The sequence below is a fragment of the Rhinolophus sinicus genome, chromosome 2 (genome assembly GCF_057876585.1).
Source record: "Rhinolophus sinicus isolate RSI-liver-muscle chromosome 2, RSI-T2T, whole genome shotgun sequence".
NCBI classification, from domain to species: domain Eukaryota; kingdom Metazoa; phylum Chordata; class Mammalia; order Chiroptera; family Rhinolophidae; genus Rhinolophus; species Rhinolophus sinicus.
In genome coordinates, this window is record NC_142502.1 from 13,813,679 (window position 1) to 13,834,113 (window position 20,435).

The following is a 20,435-nucleotide window of genomic DNA, read 5'->3' on the forward strand; positions in this document are numbered from 1 at the left end:
CCATCTCAACTGCATATAGTACGCCAAAATCAGCCCACATTTTCCAGGGTCTGGCTAACAGAAACCTTTTTTAAAAAAAATTTATTTTATTTTTCAATTACAGTTGACATACAATATTAGTTTCAGGGGTACAACACAGTGACTACACATTTATAAAACTTACAAAATGGTAACCTGACACAGTACTCACCCAGCACTATGCATAGTTAGTATATTATTATTGACCATATCCCCTGCGCTATACTTTACATCCCCGGGACTGTTTTGTAACTACCATCTTGTACTTCTTAATCCCTTCACCTTTTTCACCTACCCCCAACCCCCTCCCAGCTAACAGCCATCAAAATGTGGTCTGTATCTATGAGTTTGTTTCTAACAGAAACATTTTTTAAAGTATTTTTATGTGCTATCTGCATGCTGGTTCTGAATTAGTTAAAGATCCTAGCTTCGTAAGCAAAAAGGGAGCTGTTAAGTGCATAAAAGAACAGTCTAAAAGATGTGGGGTGGCAGGGAGAGGACCAATTCAGCAGGTTTGGCTGTTGGGAAAGAAGGTAATAGGTGAATGACAGGAAACTAGTAACAGTAATATCCTCCGGGAAAGATAGGCTAGTGTTCACGGAGTCCATTCACAGCCACACTTATATTCATTAACAAATTTACTTTTAAATGACCTCAAAACCTCCTCTGCTGTAATTACTGACACATCAGCTCCCTAGGGAATTATTATCTGCCTTAGATTTGTCCGACTGGATAGGAAGACGAAAATCAAAAAGCTTGAGTATCTAAGCATGCATCACTTATTTGGCGATGCACTTTCTTGGCACCCAAAAGTCCTGTAGAAACAACTGATTTTAGAGTGGGCCTTTCTGACACAACCTCTAATTATCACTCATGTGGGACTTTGAATTGTCCAGCCATTTTGAAGAACCTAGCTATTACGTCAGCAAGTCTCTCAAATGCCCATGATGTCCAAACATGGCTCATTTATTCACTGACGCTGTGGTTCTGTTGGAAACTCCACATTCTCACCAGGCATCCAAGATGGCAAAAAGGTTTGGAAAGGGAGCAGGTCAGTGTGTCAATTGGTAAATCCTCTAGGAGGCAGAGATGGCACATACTTCCATCTTCACACTGTCCTGTTAGTCACTGGTCCTCTCCCCACCCCACAGCCACATAAAAGGGTGGGGAAAGTCCTTGCAATTGTCCACACACTCATGGGTACCACGCCCAATAGTCTTGCCTTGTACATGATTTGTGTAGACAGGTTTTTCCATTAGTACAAGCAACATCATGCAAGTCTTGCTTCTCAAATGGACATTACTAGAGAAACCATATATTTCGATTCTCTTTTTCTGGGAGAAGATTCTAATCATATGCTTATTTGTGTGAGAGTGTCGGTTGAAAACATTGCTGGGAAACAGGAAATATGATTTTTAAAATGACGCACCTATAAGGGGCTTTCACTCAGTTTTTAAGTTTAGTATAACCAACGCTCTCCAATCCCCGAGCATATCAGGACTGCTTGCTGTGACATCTGGAACTGGTTAACTTTCCCCTACGATTTTGCAGCGTTGTCCTGGAATGTTTCCAGGAATTCTCTGCATTCTAAATCCATCCCTTAGATCCTACACAGCCAACTCCCCTTGTTCTAAGGCTCATTAACCACAAAACCTCCTTGGGGAGATGTTTAACTGGGATTAAAACTCAAGATAAGCAAAACCCCACAGAGGGGCACACAGGTCATCATTGGCCCTGGCCTGATAGTGACGTTCCCTGGTCTCTTAACAATCTCCTACAAGGTAAGAAAGGGGTCCTTTGCAAGGTACTCTACAGTTGTGCTTCTTAGTAGCTGTGGAGCACAAGAGAAACTTTGTTTTCATAATAAAAAGGGGTTTTAACAACCACTTTTTGCAGGCTTATTGTGAGGAATAATGATAATCACCACACAGAGGCAGTTATTACTCTGGCAGTCCTGAGGATATTCTTCTCATGTCTCACAAGTCTCTTGACAACTAATCTGCCTCATGGTAGATAGAAGCAGCCATGTGAAGGGTATTTTTATTTTATCTTGTAAAATGATTTGTATAGAGGAGTTCATTATAAATAACCCAGAACTTGCATGAATGCTGGAGGACTCTTTCTTCCCCAGTTTATTTTAAATTTAAAGAATGTTGCCCTAATTCTTCATGATGCTCTACAGTTAGTCTCAGTGTGTATGGGGTGAGGGGAGAGTGCGTGGCGGGGGGAGCGTGGGGGGGGAGACACCTCTTTCATTGTCAGTGTGTCAAATTACTTATTTTCTAGTTTTTAAGCTAAGTTATTGCTAATGTGATGTGAGGGAAAGACTTCAAGAAAGGCGATAGTATATAATTTGAATTATCAATCATTTCATAATTCAAGTTCTGCTGCATTCAGTCCAGTGGTTTGTGTATAGAGGGCCAGGGAGGGAAGAATAATAGTTCCATAAGTGACAGCTTTTCCCAACATTCAGAAATGAAAGCTTGTTCCTAAGTAATTCTACAAAAATGTTATCAATCCGGTTCCCTTCCTATTAATTGTGAAATTTAAATGCTCCTTGCATAACATAGTACTACAGAGGACTAGAATAACTCTTTTACATTATTTAGATGAGTAATCTGATATTTAATTCATCCTTAATGCCGATTTAAAGTCTTCATTGCTTTTCAAGATCCTGACCAACTACTTAAAGACAACTGACTGTAAATCACCCTTATCAGGGTAACTTGCAGAAGAATAAAAATCACAGCTGAAACTCCCTTTTATTTTTATTTCTTCCACCACGAAATGTTATTAAAATATTAAATATTAAAATTCCACTATGAAATGCTCTTAAAATTTGTGGAGTTAAGATTTTTCTGTGCATTTTCTTATTACCAGGAAAAAGTACTAAATTTTGCCATGTCCTCCACACCCACATTGTAATAAAAGTAAAACTCAGAAAGCAACAGATCCAATTATTTGAGGTTGCCTTAATAATTATTCCTTCCAGTTGCTTCTGATCATGTATCATTCCACTGGGATTATCTGAATCAATTTTTTCAAGTCCCCCAAGTTTGTTAACTCCTAATTGGTGCTAAAAAGGACCACCTTCCTTTCCCGTAAGAAACTCAGGAAATGATAAAGCAATAAAATAGTTGATATAATAAAAATCAAGCTGTATACAAAAAGCACTCAGAAAAAAGTTATGATTGGAGAAACCCCACCCCCAGTTTTAACACCCACAAACCACATTCCCAGGTGCCTCTCTCAGGGTTGGGCATTTGTATATTTCATTCATAGAAAAAGTAACGATCTGGAAAAAAAAAACCTGGAGAATTTTGTGATTTAAACTTTTAAATTTTGTACAGTCTATTAAATAATAGTTTCTAGGTACCATGTAACTTTTCATGCAAGGTAAGTAATAGAACGGCTAGTCGTAAAGAGTTTACATGTGGGAGGAATTTCAAGGAAATCTCAAAGTAAACAAGCTAATCTATAGGAAATGGGAGATACTTTTAGTTTGGCTAAACTTCCACATTCATTTAAATTCTCAAAGAGGACAAAGCTTTGCAGAAGCAATTATATTGAGAAAAATTTTATGTCCTAGAAATTCTATAGTGCACTTTTAAGAAAACATGCCGATCTGATGAGCAATGATCTCAAACATGTAGAGAAAAGCTGGGCTTTTAAATTTAAATTAGCAAATGGAGTTTTGTCTTGATGGCAGGAAACAGGAGGAAGGAAAACAGGTTCCTTGAGGGAAACAGGTTCCTTAAGGGGTGGTGAAATGATCAAACACAAAGTTAGAGGAGCTGTAAGTATATTCTACAAGTTTCATGTATGCAACTTATTTGCTGAAGGTAGATATTAAATATTATAGTGTATACTCAGCCAGACTTCTAGAAAGCAAGCTTAAGAAACATACATTTTTAACTATTCATTGCCTAAATGCTGTTATCTGCTAGCCACAAATTTTACAGTAACTATGGCTTTACTAAAACCACCACTTTAACTAGAGCCAACATTTCGGTCCCCTAAAGTCGCCAAGTGTACCTCTGCTGAAAGTTCCTAATAAGTAGGTCAACATGCCAAAGATTGCAATTCCGCAAAAACAGGAATTTAATATTTTATGACAAGAGTAGGCTGTCACAACCTATTTTGAAATTCACCCCAGTCTAACATGAAACTATTTTTCCGCGAGGGGAAAGGAGACAATCCCTAACAAAATACATTCAATACATGTCCCTAGGCACAGCAGAAAGATTCCCACATAGGCAAAATGGAAACATTAGGTTTGTTGGTTTTACTGAGCCAAAGAGAGAATGCTGTTCTGTTCAAAAAGTCTACACACAGAGAGAAATACATACTAATCAGTATGTCCCGCCACTGACCTCCAGGTCTCCACCCAAATGCAGGTTTGAGGGAAGAAAGCATTTACTCCACCTGCCACCGCTAAGGGAGAACACAACGGACCTGGCTTCTGCCTCACCTGTGATTGTAAGGATCCCCAGCATAGTTACCAGCACACCTCCAGATGAGACGAGCAGCTGGTTCTTGCCCTCCTCTGGCGGTTGGCTGAAGCGGCCCGGGGCCACGCCAACCCGGTGCAGTCTTGCTGTGATCAGAAAGGACTAAGCGCCAAGCCACCCTCGGAGGATTAGGTAGAACCAAAGGTGCCTTGGGAGCTGAGCACAAAGCGCGGGCTGAGGAGGCATTTCCCGGCTAATTATAGGAGGACCCTCCCCCGGCCAGCGGGTTGGGGTCTGGCCCCGCCCTCGCAGCGCTCCAGGACTCGGGAGTCATGAGTTTCATTTTAAAGGAGAAGAGCTCTCCCCGTAGTTGGTCTGCTAGTGGTCAGTAAGGCTTTGCAGAGAGACCCAGGGAGGGTTTAAAATTTGCTGGGAAGAATGAGACCCAGAGGCAGCAGCATTTTATCTAAACCATTACTTCACTTCTGGCACCGATTTACTTCGGTATCTCAGCTTTTAATGTAATTTTAAGGAAATAACTGCACAGATATTAAATTCTGCCATTTTTAATACTGTGTTCTATATCCTTGTTTGTTTTAAAGCTGATAAAGTGCAAAACACTGCTCCCTTTTTAGCACCTGTAGTACTTTATATTTTCACCATCTGTTTCACAGACACACACACACACACACACACACACACACACACGTTGCACTGATCTGAGGCTTCTCAACTCTCAACTGTCCTGTTTCCTAAACTCTTTGAGAAGGGCTGTTACAAACTATACCATGTGCCAACAATAAAGCCACTATCATGCCTCTGATATCCACGCACACCACATGGAAATCAGTCATATTTAAAAGTTTAGAAGTCAGAAAATTTTAGGCAGCCCTAAATTCTGAAATTCTCTTTCATTGAAACTTCAGGTTTGTTCTATATGAAGACAAGATAAGTGATAAACGAGTCGGTGTGTTCTGAAGATTTTGACACACTCTTGTGCATGTCCATTTTCCGTTGGGTGGGTCCATTTAGGCCCCTTGGGTTTGTTTCCTTCTTTTCATCCTTCTATTTATCACTTCATGGCTTGCCCGTCTGACCCCATTAGCACAGGCTCTTTCTTTAAGCAAACAGAAGAAAGGTTTTACTATTGCTCTTTTCTTCAGACAGTGAAGATCTTGTTCATTACTTCTTGGGGGCAGGGAGAAGGGTTGGGGGCCAGGGGTGGACCAGAGTGGGCACAATGAAAAGGGAGAGGGGGGCGAAAATTAAGAAAAAGCTGAGCACAGGAAGACTGGAATGTATTTGCCCCCTCTGGCCACCAGGGGGAGCTACGCGCCATATTCAGGCACAGACTGAGCAGAGTAAAGGCGGCGTCGCTGCTGGCAATCTGACCTTATTACAAAAATCAGCTTCAGTCTCTCCATAGATCAGGTTTCCCTCTTCTATTCAGGCAAACGCCCAGCCTGGCCGTAAGTCCACCCGGGAACAGGGAGTGATGTCGCTTTCCCTGATGCCTGGGAGATGATTCCCAGAGTGAGCCACTTAGCAGCTTCCTAACCTTTTATCTTCCCTAGAGGAAGGACTCTTTAACTTTCGTTCACAAATTGCTTCTATTATAACGAGTCTGGTGTGTGAGAAATGCTGCTGGTGCTAATGGACCCTCTGCAGTCCACATAGCAAAGGGGTCAGGGCAGCTCCCCATTCCTCTTTTTCCCCCACCTATGCCCCCAGCCCCAGCCCTGGAGAGTCCTGGTTGTGCAGATGGACGATAAATTGGACTCTGGACGCTGCGTTTGTGGTCTACATTAAAAGAACAGTCTATAGCCTTTCCAAGCACGGGGATCAGCCAGGTGGAGCCCACACTCCTGCCTACAGTTGTCCCAGGAGTCCCAGGATCTGAGGTCTCAGTTCTAAGTGTCCCAACACCAGCTGCTGGCGACAGCACATGGCTTTCACTTGGTGCCACCTCTGAAATACACATGTTCAACTGATGGGTGTGTCTGTTGATTCTGACCTTGCTTAGCTGCACTACCACGGCCTTTCTGTGAGTCCAAATTCTAGTGACAGGATGATCAACAGCTGTTTTCCGGAGCTGGCTGGGAAGAAACTTGACTAGTTACAAAATTAAGGTCCAGAAACAACATTTAAAAAAAGTTTAAGTGTATTGCTGTTCAGTTTTGTCACTTAAACTTTTTATCCATTTTTATAACATCAGTAAAGACATTAACACTGCTGATTTGATATTCTTAAAGAGGTCATTAAAACCATGAGGCAGAGCAATAGATCATGTGGAAAGTTGTTGACTCAGTAGATAGTTCTCCTTTGATCTCCCCTCTAAGAGTAATCAACGACCGACCGGGTGTGTAGCTTAGCTGATAGGGGAAGCCTCTGTGTGTCTGCATTTACAAAGAAAAGTCATCAATCAGGATAAAAGCAGGAATAAAGATCAGACCTAAGGTAAGTGTACAATGCAGGCAATTTTCATTTGCTTGTTTGTGTTAAATCAGAATTCTTAGAGGATGACATCATCTCCCAAAGCAAACGTTTTGGGGAAATGTTTACCAATAGCATCAATAGGTAGATGACAGAAAAGGTGTATTCCAAAACTTCATGGTTCATTCAACAAATATTCACCAAGTTCTTGCTCCATGCTAAGTACCCAGGGACATAGTGGGATATTGTCCTTGGCCTCAGGGAGCTCGGTCTTGGGTGGTAAGACACACTCATGGGTAGAAGTATGCACGTTCCAGCTTAGCCCACCTCTGATAATGTCTGAGCTGGCGTCTGAATGGATGGGAATAGCAGGGCGACAGCCCTGCCTGGGGCACAGAGGAAAGCGGTCCACACAGCAGGAGCAGCATGAACAAAGGCATGAAGAACATGAACCTTAGGGAACCAGGAGTGAGTTCCTTACAGCTAGCTACAAGCTCAGAGTCTACTTGGGGCCTCTGTCTACATTTGAGGCCACATGATGAAGGGTTTTGGATGACATCTTAAACACTCTGTAACAAACACAGTAACCCAATTTTTAAAAAGGAAAATGGTCTGAGAAGACATTTTGCCAAAGTAGATACACAAATGGTCAATGAGCCCATGAAAAGATGTTCATTGTTACCCAATAGGAAAATGAAAATCAAAACCACAATGAGCTACTACGTCACACCCACTAGGATGACTGTAACAAAAAAGATGGACAATAACAAGGAATAGACAAGTTGGAGCCCTCATATGTTGGCAGTGGGAATGTAAAATGGTGCAGCTGCTTTGGAAAACAGTCTGGCGGTTCCTCAAAATGTTCAATACAGACTTATCATATAACCCAGCAATTCTACTCCTAGATATACATACACTCAAGAGAAAATAAATACATGTCCATACAAAAACTTGTATAGAAATATTAACAGCAGCATTATTCATAGTCAAAAAGTAGATGCAGCCCAAATGTCCATCAACTATGCATGGATAAATAAATTTGGTATATCCATACAATGGAATATTATTTGGTAATAAAAAGAACAAAGTACGTATACATGGTACACATGCTATAACACAGATTAATATTTTTAAATTTTTATTAAGTGAAAGACACAAGTCACAAGGTAGCACACGATTGACATATTGTTTAGTTCTATTTAAATGACATGTCCAAAATAGGCGAATCTATAGAGACGTAGAATAGATTAATGGTTACTAAGAACTGGGGAGCTGAGGGGAGAGAGAGAGAAGTGAATAACAGGTATGGGGGTTCTTTAGGAGAGGATGAAGGCATTCTAAAATTGATTGTGCTGATGGTGTGCCGTGACTATATCAAACTATATGAATATATTAAAAACCACTTAATTGTATATTTTAAATGGGTCATTGAATGGTATGTGAATTATAGCTCATTAAAGTTGTCTTTTTTAAAAAATATATATTTTTTTATTACCTCTGAAGGCTACAGGGAACCACTGGAGGTTTTGGAGCAGGGTTAGTGGCATAATTTGAACTGTGATATAGAAAAGATAACTGGGCAGTAGTGATAAGGAGGAAGATGGTCTAGAAATAACATAGATGGAAACCGTGGTGACCACGGCGAGAAGGAGTCCAAAGTTACATCAGGGCACGAACGGAAAGATGCCTGCAGGACAAAGGGAAGGAAGGCAGCAGAAGCCAGCAAATGTACGAGATCACCTGACTGGAATGACACATGTGAAATAAGAAAGGTCTGGAACCCTGACCCAAGAATGGACAGAGATAAGAAGCAATCAAGGAGAAAGTAACATCAGAAGCCAAATAGGGAGAGTATGAAAAGATGGAAGTAGTGGTCAACAGTCTGGTGACACAGGAGGCCAGGATTAGTAGACAAATAACTGCAATAAAGACAAGTGCTTTACTCTCTTTCCTGAAAGGGACTGGAGAGGGACCAATACACCAGATTTAGCACTGATACTAGGTTCTGCAGCTTCCTCCAAGGAGGCTTGAGTATTTCACCCAAATGTGAGAATCAAGAAACTAGAGAAACGGACTTGCACCAAGTCCAGCCCTCCCCATCACCTCTCCTTTTGTTTTCTTTTCAACCTGGCATTACACTTGGAGGAAAATAAACCAAAACCCAGTGAGGTCTCTTCTCTTCTGGCTGGAAAAGGGCAGGCGAAATCTAACTAAGGAAGCATCTATACCACTGGTAATCATTTAAAATGCTTCAAGATAATCTACGGTTTAGTTAAAAACTGCTCCAAACTGGACAACTGTGAACGAGGAGATGAATATATACACAGAATCTAAATGACACTGCTAAGTTACATATGGGACGGGCAGGTTCTCCTGGGCACAGTGTATTTTCAGGTCTGTCTCTATGCTATGAGTGCAGACAAATACCAGCTAATTGAATTTTATTGTCCCATCGTATTGGACATGTTTACATAGATGTGGTTGTTTCAACTCAAAAATCCTTAAGATAAATAATCTGAATACTAGTTCCCCCGTGGGACTGATGTAATACAATAGAAGAGCTAAAGGGGGATATAAAAATCACTTAAGACAAAAAAAAAAAGCAAGGGGAAAACATTTAAAAACTCAATCAAAATAACAAAAGTGACATAAAATAAGTATTATTGCTCCCTTAATATTTTTATGTTCTTTGATTGGCAATTCTATTTCTATGAAATATATACCAAACGAGAGGTATAGATTTATATATGAAAATGTTTCTTCTTGGAACATTTAACATTTAATAACCTAAGTGTCCCAGTAGTAGGCAAATGGTGTATCTAACTCTTCAGTGGAGTATTTGGCAAAAACGTGTTTGAAGCAGCAATGACCAGGAAAATGCCTATATTGATATATAATATAAACCCACACCTCTTTGTTCAGGGTAAAAGCAAGATATAAACTATATATTCAATATAATACTGATTTTGCTTTTTAAAATATACATATATATTTAAAAATACATTATATGTATATACTATATATATATATGTGTACATAGGTGAGCCTGAGGAAAAAAAGGAGCCCAGAAAGAATAATAACAAAAACCAGCCATAGTGGAATCCTGGGCACTTTCTTTCTACATTTCACATTTCTACACTTTCACATTTCTACACTTTCTTCTAAACAACCTTCTGTTACTTTCATGCTTAGAATGCAGGTGCAATGGACACCTGGCCCTGTGTTGTCCGGGTGTCCCAGCACCATCTGACCTTGAACCTTACAGCAACGCCTCTGATTCTCTATCAAAAATCCAAGGCGGTATTGCTTTGTCTTGTGCACTTGAAACTAATAAAATTATACATATAAAAAACCAACACCTTCAATGAATAAAAGTAAAATTTTTTCTCTGTAAAAAAATTTATAAAATTCAAATTTATAATAATAAAAACACTCATAAAATTAAAAAAAAAAAAAGGCGATTTACATCATGACCTTAAACTCTCCAATCATGGACATATAAATTAGCAAGCTTAAAGCAGATTTAAAGTGTGATCTTTTTAAAAATGATGAAATGAGAAAAACTTGCTTCGCTACCAGATTTGCTCAGCTATATGAACAGGAATCAATTCTTTCCTGAGTGCCTTGCGTTGCAGTGCTCTATTCATTTTAAGACCCTGAACACCCATCTTTGGTGCAGTCAAGAGAGGGTTCCAAAATCTGAAAAACTGGCTTCTAGTTCTGGTTTGCCTGATAGCTGTGTGGCTAGGGGCAAAATATTTAAGTCTCTGGGCTTCAGCTGATGGGAGAATAAACACACCCATGCTAACATTATTTTGAGGTGAAATAAAGGTTAACCCTAGCACTACAGAGTATATTTTAAAAGCAGAATAAAGTTAGCTATTATGCTTATTTTAAATCATGCATTCTCAGTGTGGGTATGTTGCCCCCAGTGGGTGAAAATTGGTTCATGGCAAGGAAGCTAAAAAAAAAAAAAAAAACTAACTCCTTATGTATAAAGCATATATATATATATATATATCTGTGCTATTAAAAGGAGTATATCTGTGCTATTAAGAGGAGTATATCTGTGCTATTAAAATTTTGGGGAGGGAAGCATTAGGAAAAATAATGTCTAAAAAGACTCCTTAGGGGAGTGATCATGAAAAGAAGGTTGGAAAATACTATCTTAAATATAGGTAAGCCTCATTTAAAGAAGCCTTTGAAAAATACTCCTGTAATAAGCAAGCATGCCCCTGTATCACTAATTTTTCAGAAATGCAGTCCAATAAGAGAAGCATCATCTTGTGCTAGAGGTAGTCAACCTGAGAGTCTGCTTGCTTTTCCAGGAGAGAGAGAGAGAGAGAGAGAGCGAGAGAGAGAGAGAGAGAGAGAGAGAGAGAGAGAGAGAGAGAGAGAGAGAGAGAGAGAATATCTTTCATTTGCTTGAAGCCTTAACCAAAAGGAGTGAGAGGGAGGGACAAGCTGCAGGGACAGATGGGGAAGAAATAATGGTGACTACATACCCAACACCCACTGACATTCCACAGCTCTCCACCTGAATTATAAAGTGAGCCCCTAAGCTAACCACATGTGACTTCAAATTTTCTAGTCACATTGAAAAGAATAAAAAACACTTGTGGTTAATTTAAATATATTTTATTTCACCCAATATATCCATCATGTTATGACAGCATGTACCCAATGTGAAAAATTATTAATTTTGCATTCTTTTTTTATATGAAGTTTTCAAATCCAGTATGTATTTTTACAAGTAGAGCACGTCTCCAATAGGATTAGCCACATTTCAAGCCACAGGTGGCCAGAGCACAGCTCTAAACCTACAGACATAACTGAACGTCTCCCCTGCCTGCTAACTTCTTTCCCAATGACAATTTAATCTCCTTGCTTCCTGGATAGAATTGACCAAGATACCCAGAAGTGCCCTCACTTCTTCAGTGTCCAATCCAGAGTTGGTTCCTTCTTTTCCCAGAAGCATAAACCCTAATCCTACAATAAGCTGCCCACCCACCACCCTGTTACTGAGATGCCATTGTGGAAATCCTCCCTTGATGCAGTCACTAAGTAAAGGTTACATGGTTTGACTACAGATGAGTTCCTAGTGATCTCTAAGTGGTAAGGAATTAAATTCCCATTCATAGATTTAATTGGTACAGCCGTTTCATTGTCTCTTACGTTAATATATTCAAATCTATTCTTTTCCCCAGCTTTTTTTTTTTTTAATTTTTATTGGGGAATATTGGGGAACAGTGTGTTTTTCCACGACCCATCAGTTCCACATCAAGTTGTTGTCCTCAATCTAGCTGTGGAGGGCACAGCTCAGCTCCAGGTCAAGTAGCTGTTTTCAATCCACTTGTAGAGGGTGCCACTCACTGGGCCCACGTGGGAATTGAACCAGCGACCTTGGTGTTATGAGCACTGTGCTCTAACCACCGAGCCAACGGGCCGACCTCCCCAACTTTTAAAGAGGCTATGCAAAGAAAAAAACTTTTGAAGAAATCCTCAGACAGCTAAAAGATATTGCAGCCAAGAAAAGATAGGATACTTCAAAAATGAATGGTTAGATAAAAAAAAAATGAAATGAAAAATACAGAAATGAAAAATATAGTAACAAAATGCAATCTACTCTTGAGGACATTTCCCCCCAAAATATAGAGCCAAATACAAAGAGATAAAAAATAGAGGGGGGAACAAGCTTTAATTAGGACAATTCCAGAAAGTCTAAAATATGAATAATGGTAATTCAGAAAAGTGAACAAAGAAAAACGAGGGGAATAGATGAGTGATTTCCCTGAAGTGAAGTGCATACGTTTGTGGATTGAAAGGTCATAAGAACCCCGCACGTCACAAACGGGTTCCCATGGAGATTCATCATTTATAGGCTCCCAGAAGACTGAGGACACAAGGACTCTGAGCGGTCAGAGGGAATAAGCATCAGAACAGTATGAGATTCCAGTCACACCAGTGAGCAAGATGACACTGATAGAATCCTAACAGGTTGGAACAGTGACTGGACACGCCTGGGGGAAGGGTTAGGGTCACGATTTGACAAGCATGAGGAAAACCCTGCATTTCTGTAAGAAATTCACTCCCTGCGTTTAGACACTAAGGCCACAGAGTGAGATTAACCTCGGGGGCTCTGCAGAAGGCTGGTTAGGAGCCCCTCACCCCGATTCTGCTGAGACCATCCTGCTAGAGACTATGAAATCTTCCACTTTATTGATGACCAACAATTATTTGGAAAGTGGGAATTCTCTAATTCTTATTTCTAGCTACTGTATCATGCTTATGATTACGGTGAGTGAAGTACCAAAAGGGTGAGTGCTATTTCCGACATCACAAATCCATATCAGCATATATTGATATTTCCTTCATTCTACGTGGTTTTGGCTCTTTGAGCAACATCCTCGACAAGGGGAACTCCTCTATATATTCTCTCTCCATCAACGTACTTACCTCCTCAGTACATAACACTTGGTGTAACGCAAACTAAGTTGTTCTCACAGTTTAGAGAGTTTGAGAAATAAACTATCCTGAAAAAGCAGGAATGTCGAAATTGAAACCCAGTTATGCTTGGCAAGCTTCCATCAAGCACATTCATATTTGAAATATATATATATATATATATGCCCTGGCATTTTCCTTTTAATGCGAAACAGCTTATTTTCTCTGGAGATGTTTTGCCTAGAGAAGAAAAGATGAAAGGAAAGACATGATAAATGTTTTCAAATACTTAGAGGGCTGCCGTGTGGAAAAGGGAGGTGAGTTGGTTCTAGGCAGTTTCAGAAGGCAGCTCTGGGAACAGAGGGAGGTAGTGGGAGGAAGGTGTATTTTTCCTGCAGTGGAGTAACTGGCTTCCTTTTATGGAGACACTCCCCCAACCTTCCAGTGTTTAAGTAGAGGAACCTCCTGTGTGGGGACACGAGCCTGATTAGACAACCTCAAAGTTCCCTTCCACTAAGACTTCTTGATCCCAAGGTGACTTTCCAGCTGATCAATCGTGAAGGCAGGTGCTATGGGTTGAACTGTGTCCCCTCCACATGCATGTTGATGCCCTAACCCCAGCACACCAGAACTAACTGTATTTGGAGAGAGAGCTTTGAAAGAGGGGATTAAGTTAAAATAAGGCCAGTAGGGGAGGCCAGAATCCAATTTGACTGGTGACCTACCTTATAAAAGGTGACACAGAGACTCCAGGGATGCTTATGCAAAGAGGAAAGACCATGTGGGGACACAGGGAGGAGACAACCCAAGGAGACAAGTCTATAGAAACTAAATCTGAGGACACCTTGATCTTGGACTTCCCAGCACCTAGATTGTGAGAAAATAAATTTCTGTTGTTTATGCCAGCCATTCTGGGATATTTTATCATGGCAGCTCTAGCAAACTGATCCAGCAAGATAACCACCTATGTGCTTGGTGTCAGTCTAAATACTGCATGTTCATGGTAAAATGCATTAAAGCAATGACTTCATGCAATAAATTAAATCTAGCACATATCGCTTTTTACCGAAATAACTAACACACGCATTGTTACTCCCGGAGGTCAGAGATGACTACTTGACATTGGCACTTTACAGACTGTAAACCACAAAAGCAGTTTGAGAAAATTCGAAGTACGGTACTTAGGAATAAGACTCTATTGATAGGCTAAAAGGTTGTAGAACTTAAGCCCAGAGTGTATATCTTCTGGAAGTTATCCAGGCATGTTTTCATATAACATAGGGACGTTATACTCTAGAACATACCTATGGAGAACCAGCTAGGGGTTGCTATCATTAGGTGACACTGGAGCTGTTTTAGGGATGAGTCAGTCTTTGAGAACATGACTAAAGGAGTTTCATTAAATAAATAACACGGTTAAAATAATTTAATGTTTCCATTATTGGCTGAGTTACAATTAGGGAACCATTCATCATGGACCACATCATTCCCCTCAAGGGAGAGGGTCTGTCTGAATCTTGGCATGTTGTTTGAACAAGCCCATAGGCTGTCTCATCTGTGCTCTTCAAGTGGACCAGAACCTCAACCGACTTCATGAGTGGACTGGAGTAGCCTCTAAATTATAGACATTCATAGGTAAGTCTTTGCAGTAATTTAAGATTGACTAACAGTCTTTAAAATAAGCAGAATGGAATTTACCAACATCGTTCACCCATCCTGGGCCATAACCAATCCCTATTACATAATTCCCATCTTCTCCCATATGGGGGCGGGTGAGCTATGTTACCTGTAGACACGTTTATGAAGCTCCTCAACTTTCTTTCATACCTAAATGATTACATATGGAGACATTCTTGAATAAATTTTCTCCTCTTGAACTTTTTGTTCATTAAATTAAAACTTCAAATCTAGAAGGTGGCTTTTAAGATCAGACTAAAAAGAAAATGCATAAGTGTTTTTCTAAAAAGGCATAATGAAATTACCAAGTAGATTTACACCTGCCCAAGGTCACTTGGGTGTTTTCAACGGCTAATCCATCATTTGGTTTTTAATGCCTGTATTACTAGCAATACTAATGGTACCCAGTCATAGAATTTCACAGATGGATGAGGATGCTCGTGTTACAGAAGAAAATGGACGTTCAGTGAGATAAAGGAATATATTCAAATCAAGGTCATGCAGAAAAATAGTGATTAAAGCAGCTGTACCCGTGTCTTAGTGCCCTGGAGTGAAGTGATCTATAAAGGGGAGGGAGGGAAAAGTCTCACAACTTCTTCCCTCGCCTCTCCCCCCATTTTTTAAGTTAAAAGGAAAAATAAAGGTTCGTTGCACTGTCAGATTTGGATATAGTTCAGAGGAAAAAATCCTCTCTCTATAGCTTGGCTGTTAATTACTTAAAAAAAAAATCTGTGTTACTTTAAAGATGAAAGCAGTAGGGTATTATACCTGAAATTTGTCAATGACAAGTAATATCAGAGAGGCATGCTAAAAGTATTGCTGTGGAGTGAGGGAACGGGATTAAAACCAATTCTCAGAAACTGTACCCTATCATGCTTTTGCCTAAGTTCAAGGCCTATTTTGTGAGTGTTCTCTCTAGCTTTCAAAACATTCCAAAACAGGATACAGCCTGAGAAAATGTCATGCAATAAAACTGTATTCAAAATACCAAAGTGGGGGGGAAACAAAACTCCCTCTTTGTCTATTGAGTACTCATATTTGATAACATTCGAGGACCAGAAGTCCTTATTTAATCACCAGCAGGTCACGGTCTGATTTCATGTTTCCAGGCAACACCTGGACAACCAAGAGTGAACACCTGTGAGAGCCCAGCATAGTGTATTGAAAAGTATCGAGCTTTGTTACTGCTGATGCAACAAAGGAAAGGGAGCCTTGGGTGAATCTACAAAGCTGCATGTTTCACTATGCAGAAATGAATTGATATAAAGTGAAAAGCTAACAGATCTTCTTCCCTCATATGAGTAAAAATATAATATTGTTAACTCTAATGTAAAACTGTGCCTTCATTTATTCAAATATTTGTTGAGCACTTACTATGTGTCAGACACTATTCTAGGCTGGGGGTGGAAGACTGAACCATAACTGCCCCCCAACCCCACTCTCCCCCAGTCTCAAGAAACCTCTGCCCTCATGGTTTAGCAGAGGTGGGGTAAGGGACAGACTTACGGAATGCCAGCTGTTGACAACTGATGGGGAGAAAAATAATAGATGAATGGAACGTAGTGAGGTGGGCAACAGGCATGTCTTCATGAAAATACTAACGAGGTGCCCATGATGTCACAAAATGAAATAGAAAAGGGATTGGATCATAGCATTTTTTTCCAGTAGAGGAAAACAACCTCTCGCAAAAAAATCAGTGTTTTGGGGGGGCCGTCTTTGAACAAAGACCTGGAATAGTGCTTAAGGCACTCACTATCCACTTCTTACAGGATCAAAAAGCAAAGAGAAAGTACCTGTGACCCCCGGATGGATTTTCTGTAGGGGAACGAGGTGTGCAGGGAGGACTGATCGCTTGGCAGTAACCTGGTGGCCTTTCCATGTCCCAAAGGCCCTGCCCCCCAGGAGCCAGCAGGTTCAAACAGCAAATTTAATCAAGGCAAAGACAGTGAGATTAAGCACCATTTGAAAAATGAAATTCTCCATAGTATTGCAAGTTAAGCTTCTAGGAAACTGAAAAATGGATCCTCCGTTTCTTGCTGTATCTGGGGGAAAATATCCAGCTATAGAAAAGTGGAATCCTGTGAAATGGAAGATATACACCCTCGAGGAAACTTGTGCTTTAAGCAACAATATTTTGGGTATTTTTTTGTTTTTATTTTTCTTGGGAGTGAGGAGGTATTTTCCAGGATGGCCTTGGGATCAGAGCAGGTATGACGGTAATGGTCCAAGGGCACATTACCTGGGCAACCTTGTTGCCATTCTCTCATTAGCATAACAAAGCAGTTGGCCCAGGTGGCACAGCTAGGGGCAGGCATCCAACAGCTGGTATAAATGCCCTCACTCTGGGTATGCAGATAGTACAAAGTATATGTGAAGAAAAATTTCAGAACCAAGGGGAGGATCGCCATTGTTTATTTACTCATACAAACACATGTGACCTGTGAAAGATGGAGAGAAAACATGGCGTTTGCATGCTTTACAATGTTGGCTGTGTACTCTGCAGAAAGGCAAAATCAAGAAAAAAAAAAAAGCATAGAAATAGCTGCCTTGTAAATGATAAATTCAAATGTATTAAAATCTGAGACAATCACTTGATTACTTGTATATACCAATGAGTTTTCTAGGTACTTTATTTAGCAACCAAATATGCTGCTACCAGAATAAAGAAGGGTCTTTAAACTCTTTTATTTCATAATCTCAAATTTTCCCATGTTTGGGAAAAATAATCTAACAGATACTAAGATTGAGTTAAAAAAAAAAATCTAAAAGTTCTAATTCGCAAACATTTTAAATCTAAAATCGAACCCAGATCAATATATAACATTTTTAAAATCTTTTTTCTTCAGGAATTTAACTCTTGGTCACAGACGAGAATAAATGACAATTTGGATTAAGAGGGGTCTTTTTCTCTTTCTTTTTTTTTAAAAATCTTTTCAGCAGAAGCAGATTTTCCACAAAACTAATGGCACTTGTGCAGCCCCTGTGAATACAGGGAGTGGCAAGGTATGACAGAACTTTCTAGTTGGGAAGACACTACATTTCTATATATGCTGTTTTAATAAATGATAAATCACCTGAAAAGAATTTAAAAGAAAGGGACTAAATCTCCAAGGCTGCTAAGGTAATTTGTCGTGAATTCTTTTTTTCCTTTTTTTTTTCATTTCAATTAATATTTATTTTCATGCCTAACTGTGTACTCTGTAAATGATGGCCCCCAAAATTAAATAACCTTCAAGCCCCCATATATGTACATATATGTGTGTGTGTATATATGTATATATATGTATATATATGTACATATGTGTGTGTATCTATATATATAATCTGACCCTGCTGCACAGTTTAGAAAGCATGTAGTAGGCAGTTACCTTTTTCTATTATTTAAAGAAAGTTTACAAGGAAACACAGTTCCATTTTCATTAGAGGAAGAGGATTGGTTCTGAATTACCAGTATTTCTGGTTTCAGAAAGACAGCAGGCAAGACAAGGTGGAGAAATATTTTCACTTCTGGCTTTGTCTAAATATTGTCTGTCACCTCAAATTAAAAATGCTCCAGCAAGAATTCCCCTTATTTGTAGTTTTCTCCCATCACTTTATCCACCTACGGCAGGACAAATCCCACTGTTGACCAGTCCTCCCAGGGACCAAGATGGGTTAGATTGTTCTTCCTGAAGTGGATGGCAGTAGAAACCAAGGTCCCCCAAATCCTACAATTAAGTGTTACATACCCAAAGATGCCTTTATTTGCATTACAGTAACTTTCCATGCAGAATAGATTGCTGGAAATAACCATAAACTCTAACCATAAGCTATTACTGATGTCAAGAGAAAAGCACAAAAAAATAGTTTAATAATCAGAGACCCTAATAAGCGAAAGGAATAACAGTTTTGCCTAAAACAGTAAAAGTTCATCCCAAGGAAAGGCCTCCAGTGGTGGCCTCTGCAGCCCTGGGCCACATGGGGGTCCTTTCCTAGACAAGGCCTTTGCAGGATCTTTTGAAGAACAAGGTATATGAATTACCACTCTTCCTGCAAGAGGCATTTGTATTTGCTCAGACCCCCAAAGCCATGGTCAGAGCCTGGGCAGCTCCAGAAAACAATGGAATAATCACAGGGTGGGGATAGAATCAGTGTTGACCCATATGGCTGAAATGTGAAAGAAATCACATCTGGACTAAAGGGAGACAGCCAGCAGACCTCCAGTAAACATGCCACAGATAGAAAGGATTATATGGAAATGTGGGCATCTGGTGCTGCCCCTTCTCTTATCAATTCTACACAACAGCCTCAGATAAGAAGCCTGACTCCCGCCCTCCCTTGGCATATTTCTGCGATCCCACATTGCCTACTAAATACTTTCTAAACTCCACTCTGCTTTCAGAGCCCTATTACCCAGCCGACTTCCTTTCTGGGTTTTCATTCTACCCTTTGCTCAGAGTTCATGAGCCTGTGGACACGCCCAGCACAGTAATGGCAGTGGTTAACAACTCACTCTGGGCAATATGCTGAGCTGGGTTTGAATCTTGAGAACAGTATCACCTACCTCATAGGGTTGCTGTCACTTTTTTAAGGACACATGCACAAAAGGCATAGTTCCAGGACTCGTAATAAAAGTGAAATGTTGGCTGTTATTATTCTCCTGACTTTGACAGCGTCCCTTGTCTCCACAAATCTAAACCTCAGCCCCCAGATCTTACCCCATCTTTCTGACCTCAAATAATTACTTTATCTGAACTCTGAGAAGCTCTCATTTCTTGCAAAATTCATTAGAAAACCACCATGTTGCCCTGTCTTGACCTTATTTTTATCTTATGTACAGTGGCTTGGCCATGGAAGACTCTAAAACTGCTGTGGCTTGATTTGAATCAAAAGTTACCATGGGAAGGACAAAGTGTGGGACTTTGGCATTTGAGTTGGGGCCATTCCAATTATTTTGGTGGAAATTATTTGAAATTCTCACACTAGGTCATGCAAACCCTCCTTCTGTGAGACTATGTATTTCTAATTTTATATTGTGCCTGTGCTGCTATGTAAAGATCAGTATCGAAAGGGGTTCAAAGCAAGTCTCCCCAAATCTGCCACTGTGGCAGGAGGATTCTTTTGAGCTAAAGGCAGTCAAAACCCAGCAGATTCAGGAAAAGCTCTTTACCTCCTCCCTCCACTGCCTAATTTTGCATCAAAAAGGGGGCTATACCCGCAAGAGAGTTATTACCAGAGATTCCTATTTACCTAAGAGATTACCTGTGTAACAGGGCAAACTTTGTTTTCCAACATCTCCTCTGCCTTCCTGTGAATGGCCTTCCTCCCCTTTGTATCTCCAGACCCCCTTCCACTTTCCTTAGCTCAGGATGTTATATAAGCTTCAATTACCTGGCTGCCTTTTGTGTCTCATATCTTTATGGGGCCCCGTAT

General features: G+C 40.1%; 1 protein-coding gene and 1 long non-coding RNA gene across 5 annotated transcripts in view; one reads left to right on the top strand and one right to left on the bottom strand.

Moving 5' to 3' along the window:
• The window catches only part of AKAP12 (A-kinase anchoring protein 12), an 82,869-nt gene that overhangs the window by 15,319 nt on the left and 47,115 nt on the right, over nt 1–20,435 (bottom strand). The window contains exon 1 of one of the 4 annotated variants that reach the window (XM_019735443.3): nt 4,490–4,730. The exons of 2 other annotated variants lie outside the window; for them this stretch is intronic. In XM_019735443.3, the coding sequence (XP_019591002.3) occupies nt 4,490–4,514 (25 nt within the window). In that variant the 5' untranslated portion in view covers nt 4,515–4,730. Of the gene's footprint in view, nt 1–4,367; nt 4,450–4,489; nt 4,731–20,435 lie in introns of those variants that run through there. One more of the 4 variants, XM_088795394.1, reaches the window with a different exon arrangement.
• LOC148758747 (uncharacterized) lies at nt 1,680–20,168 on the top strand. The gene is made up of 3 exons (XR_016020163.1): nt 1,680–1,799; nt 14,885–14,981; nt 17,961–20,168. It is a non-coding gene; the product is annotated as an uncharacterized LOC148758747 (long non-coding RNA).